The sequence below is a fragment of the Phymastichus coffea genome, unplaced genomic scaffold (assembly GCF_024137745.1).
Source record: "Phymastichus coffea isolate CEN01 unplaced genomic scaffold, Cenicafe_Pcof_1.1 PCOF00006, whole genome shotgun sequence".
Classification (NCBI taxonomy): Eukaryota; Metazoa; Arthropoda; class Insecta; order Hymenoptera; family Eulophidae; genus Phymastichus; species Phymastichus coffea.
The window spans coordinates 9,365,497-9,370,899 of NW_026706817.1; the positions used below are offsets into that span (position 1 = coordinate 9,365,497).

Consider the following 5,403-nt stretch of genomic DNA (forward strand, 5'->3'; position numbering starts at 1 on the left):
AGAATTTTGCCTCTGTATATTGGTGTGAATGATCGTAAACCTCACCATGAATGTTTCGCATGAAAGTCTCCTCTCATTAGAAAACGATGTCCCAGTGTTTTGAATAATTTGAATCAATATTTTCATATATTAAAAATACTTTTAATTCCTGGTTTTTCTGCATGAGTTCATTTGCATTCCAGATAACAATTTTTAATAAGTTTATTATGCCATTTTATTCATTACAGTTATCAATATATTTAGTATGGTTCCCATCCTACTCATTAATTGTTCCATCATTTATTCTAGTTTGTATGTGTGCTCTTCTTTTGAGTGTTTACTTGATTCCGTATGATTATAAGATTGTTATCATTCGTGCATCTCATTTTCTTTGTTTTGATTTATAGCTGCTTATTTTGTTTGATTTCATGTTCTTTCTCTTAATTTATTGGACACTCGCTAGTTGTATTATATTTTGCGCATTTCACACAAACTGCGCTTTTAAAACAATAATTTTTAGTGAATCCGAATTCTCTGATTTGGTTAAAAATGTAATCTGGCTCTGTTAAATTAAAAATCTTTATGTAATGATAATTATTAATATAATTAATTATAATATCTTACTAATTAATTTTGTTTTAGTATTATTTAATTATATCGTTCTTATATTTTTCATCAGTACCGTCTTTATGCACAGGCCTGAAAGGCCGAGGCCTAGGGCCCCAGGCATTCCCAAGGGCCCCCTGCCAAGGAGTACTTGCTCAAATTTCGATAGAAATATAAAAATTTCGGAAAAAAATTTTAAAGTTTTCTTCATAAAACAATCGAGTTATCGAATTCATCGTAAAATGGAAATGCAATAGTATTATTAATTTAAAAAAATTTAAGTACAATATATTTTTTTTTAATCTTATTTATTTCTTACACTTTAGTCTATTTACAGCTTTTTTCTTGATTTTTTCTGAGAAAAATCACTAATTAAATCATTGATTTCGATTAAATCTAAAACATCACACTCAATGTACATTATTGCTAGCCAACTCAAGCGAGCATCCAGCATACTACTACGGTGATCATTTTTCAGGTATTTTAAAACAGAGAAAGACCTATCGCCGCTACAATTTGTCACCATCATGCACAGAAAAATACGCAGAACTATTTCTATGTTAGGGAATGTCGATCTTATACCATCGCTATGGATTTTGGTGTACAGTTCTAGAAATGATAGTTTGTCGTCAGCGCCAGTTGCAGTTAAATAACTTTTGAATTGTATGCATTCCGATATCAAGCTTTCTTCACATAAATCCTTGTCATATTTTGCTGCAATGTTTTTGCAATTTTCAGTGATTTGTTGATCATTCAAATTTCGTAACTTTGTCAAGAAAGTAAAATTTTTGTTCAACTCATTGTAGGCTTTTTTTCTTTTTTGTAAGCTTACGATCAGACTATCGATTATGGGATAAAAAATTTCTACTCTGAGACTATCAACGTAAGAAAAAGTGGTATTTTCGCTTGTGCCTTCGAATCGTTGGAATCTGGTGCTACGCGTTCTTGTTCTTACATTTTCATCTTCAGGTATCTCTTCCAATTAGGCAAACACTTTTGCAGATTCTAAAAAAATATCAAATTTTTCCCTTAGACCTCCGATGTACTGTTCTAACGATTCTAACAAACTCACTACAACGCCTAGATCTACATTTGCTTTTTGCAGAGTTAAATTAGTCGCATGAATTTTAGACAAAATATCATACCAGACTACAAGCAAAAAAACATTGCTAAACTAAGTCAAGCTTTTATACAAACTTGCTGCTTCTACTTGGACTTCACTTTTGGCTGTATCATCTTTTGCTAATTCATCAAGAACCAATAAAATTGTGTCATATGCATGATAAACAGCCGATACAGCGTCAACACGAGCCGACCATCGCGTTTCACTCAGTGATTTCAGAACCTTCAACACAGTTTCTAAAACATCTAAAGCTTCTTTCAATTTTTGCCACCTGTTAGTAGAACCTGATAAAAAAACATATAAGCGCTGCAACGTATCGAAAAATATTTTTATTTTTAGATTACACTGCGCTGCTGAAAATCCTACTAAATTCAAAAAATGCCCTGCACATGGGCAATACTCAGCATATTTATTGGCTTCTTTAATTCGAGCTTGCAGTCCTGTGTATTGGCCAGACATATTTGTTGCGTTGTCGTATGACTGACCACGGCAATCACCTAAAGTTACACTGTTTTCATCCAAAAATCCAAAAACTGTATTAGTTAAATACTCCGATTTATGACTCTCAATCGATATAAATTTCAGAAATCGTTCTATTGGTCCTTTTTCGTTGACATATCGAACGGTAAAAGAGAGTTGATCTCTTTTCGTGTTATCAGGTGTAGAATCTACACTAATAGAATAATATTTCGCTTGTCTCAGTTCATTTAAAATATATTCAAAAACTTTTATACCCATCAATTCAATAAGTTCCTCGCAAATATTCGCTGATAAATATGACGTATGCCCATGACCTTTATTCCCATATTTCTTCAAATGATCTTTGATAAATGGACTATAATCACCCATCAATTCTAATAAACCCAAGTAATTCCCATTTTTTTTTGATCCTATAGTTTGATTTTTTCCTCGGAAAGCAAGACCTCTAGAAGCTAAAAACTTGATTGCTTTTACCAAATGACCTACTAACTCTTTCCAGTACGCAAATTCTTTCTCCGCTTGTTGACAAATTTGATTGTCGATACAGCCAACTGTATTTTTACGTTTCCCGTATATATTTAAACATTCTTTATGTTCACTTCCGCCGTTATGTTCGATAACGCGTCTTATGCCATTTTTCCAGTCATTGAAACCAACTGAACTAAATTGGCTGCTTTGATGATTCGAAAAAAGTCTACATATAAAACAATATACACAACCATTCGATGGCGAGTAGATCAACCAGTCTCTTTCAATTATTTGACCATTTTTTAACTCACATTGAAACAAGGATGGCTGTAAGGTTCGAATTTTCACTTTTCCTTCACTGTCAATGTATTCACGAGCCGATTTCTTGAATTTACCGTCATTGTTCCGACCGAAATCTGCTCCTTTTCTCAACCAATAATTGACTAGATCATTATCTAAATTCCACAGAGCAGGATCAGTGCTGTAATTCTTTGTATTTTCGTTCGGTTTGACGTTCCCTAAATAATTGAAAGCCCGATAAAGTCACGTTAACAATAAATTTCTGGTGGTGTGAATTAAAAAAAATTACATTATCAATTCTACGATGTTCTACATTTTTAAGATTTACCTTGTACAGTATTACTATTGTCTTGAAGTGCATGTTCGCAGGACGCGGGGCCATCGATAGTTTGTGAAGCAACTTTTATCTCGTTAATCTCGCCTTTTAAATCATCTACATTTTCGACATTTCGTAATGCACCAACTTTATTTGCTCCTTCTTTTTTGTCACCTACATTTTGCACAAGAACTCTATTGGCTTCTTCCTCTTCGACCTTCGTGATGGCAACTGATTCTATCGATATAAAAAAAAATATTCAGCGAAAATGCCATTGTAAATAATGACGGGTTTTACTGCAAGACTTTCGGAACTTCATCCATTCCGAAAAAATAAAGCTAGCTTCGCGAGCATATTATCACGTAGTCGCGGGAGCGTTGGGAAGATATTTTATTGGTATGATATACGCGAGCAAGCCTCAAGTTGTCTCTGAGTGCATAGGCGCGCAGTCGAGCGCGCAGTTGGTTCAGCTAGTTAATTTGAATTAGAAATAAGCAATAAGCAATATAAGCATAAGTAATCTTACATCTTATAAAATTATATTGATATACTGTTTTAAACAACAACGACAGATAATAGCAAATAATCAATTATCTAATATATTTTTACCTGTGTAACAAATTGGATATTACTTTTATTGATCAGTTCACTCGTAACGCTCGAGGTGTTCAGATGTGCGAATGATCGCTCTCTAAGTTTAAAGTGACCGTTAGACAGTGACAGTAAACAGACATATCAAAGAAACATAGAGCAAATAAAACAAACAAAACCAAATCATACAGACAAATAGTAGCATTAGCTTAGCCGTCATGGCTACAATAAAAGAAAAGGTGCAGATCACACCAATAAAAAATTCGAAAGAAATAAACGATGAAACAACAACCTGGAAAATTGCCCAACAAAAGCGCCCAAGAAATAGTCCAGATGAAAACAAATCAGTTAAAAAAAGACAAACACACATTAAGGACTACTGGCTCGGAAATAGCCCAAAGGAAATAGAAACAAGTAATCAATACGAGGTATTGCAAGAAATGGAAATCAGTGATAACACAGGTAAATCAAATATTCAAAATCAAACCGTAATTCCAAAAGCTGCGAAATCACCACCAATTTATGTTAATGGTGTCTTAAAAATAACCCCACTACGTGAATTGCTCGACCAGATAGCAAAAAATGAATACACGTTAAAAATTTTAAATAATAACGAAATCAAAATACAAATCAATAAACCGGAACTCTTCACACAAACAGTCAATGAACTTGAAAAAAAAAATACCGATTTCTACACATTTCAGCGTAAAGAAAATAAACCGTACAAAGCTGTACTAAAGAACATGCATCCAACAGTAGACATAGACGAATTAAAAATTGAAATTGAGTCATTTAACCACGAAGTAGTAAGAATTACAAATATAAAGCACAAAATCACAAAACAACCGTTGCCAATATTCTTTATTGAAGTAAAACCGAAAGAAAATAACAAAGAAATATTTGAAATAAAAAAACTAATGCAACAAATAATTAGCTTTGAACCTCCGCATAAAAAAAAAGATATCCCTCAATGCATGCGCTGCCAAGAATTTGGTCACACCAAAAATTATTGCCACCGACCTCCAGTCTGCGTAAAATGCGCAAGCAATCATCTCACCAGCGATTGCCCAATCCGAACAAAAATAAATGAAGTAAAGTGTGCAAACTGTGGAGGGAATCATGTGGCTAGTTATAAGGGCTGCAGTGCAAGGATACTCTTACAGCAAAAACTTTTTCCACCGTTAAGGGCAAAACAAATGCCCGAAAATACCGTTAGACCAGACGTTACTTATGCACAGGCAGCAACCTAAAATAAAAACACGACAAATACTGAACCCAAACAAACACCGACACCACAACAAACAGTAAACACCAACGACAGTCAATTCGTAAACATGATGCAAATGATGATGCAAATGATGAATAAAATGGACACTATGTTAAACCTAATCAACACGCTTCTAAACAAGATAAAATGAATACAAAAATAAAAATAGCAATTTGGAACGCTAACGGTTTAGCGCAAAGAAGCATAGAATTAAAACCTTTTCTCATAGAAAACAATATCGATATAATGCTAATTTCTGAAACTCATTTCACA

General features: G+C 33.6%; 1 protein-coding gene across 1 annotated transcript; it reads right to left on the reverse strand.

Moving 5' to 3' along the window:
• Nucleotides 1-1,567: 1,567 nt before the first annotated feature.
• LOC131668188 (zinc finger MYM-type protein 1-like) lies at nucleotides 1,568-3,591 on the reverse strand. Its single transcript, XM_058942134.1, has 5 exons — nucleotides 3,570-3,591; nucleotides 3,285-3,509; nucleotides 2,053-3,174; nucleotides 1,783-1,992; nucleotides 1,568-1,734 (listed from the first exon to the last, which is right to left on the reverse strand). The coding sequence occupies exons 1-5, from the start codon at nucleotides 3,589-3,591 to the stop codon at nucleotides 1,568-1,570; spliced, it is 1,746 nt and encodes a 581-aa protein (XP_058798117.1).
• Between the last annotated feature and the right edge of the window lie 1,812 nt (nucleotides 3,592-5,403).

Coding starts and splice junctions, on each gene's coding strand:
- LOC131668188 (XM_058942134.1), bottom strand. CDS start 3,591: ATGAAGTTCCGAAAGTCTTGCA. Junction 3,175..3,284: donor CAATAGTAATACTGTACAAG/GTAAATCTTAAA, acceptor TCAATTATTTAG/GGAACGTCAAACCGAACGAA. Junction 1,993..2,052: donor AGGATTTTCAGCAGCGCAGT/GTAATCTAAAAA, acceptor TTTTTTTATCAG/GTTCTACTAACAGGTGGCAA.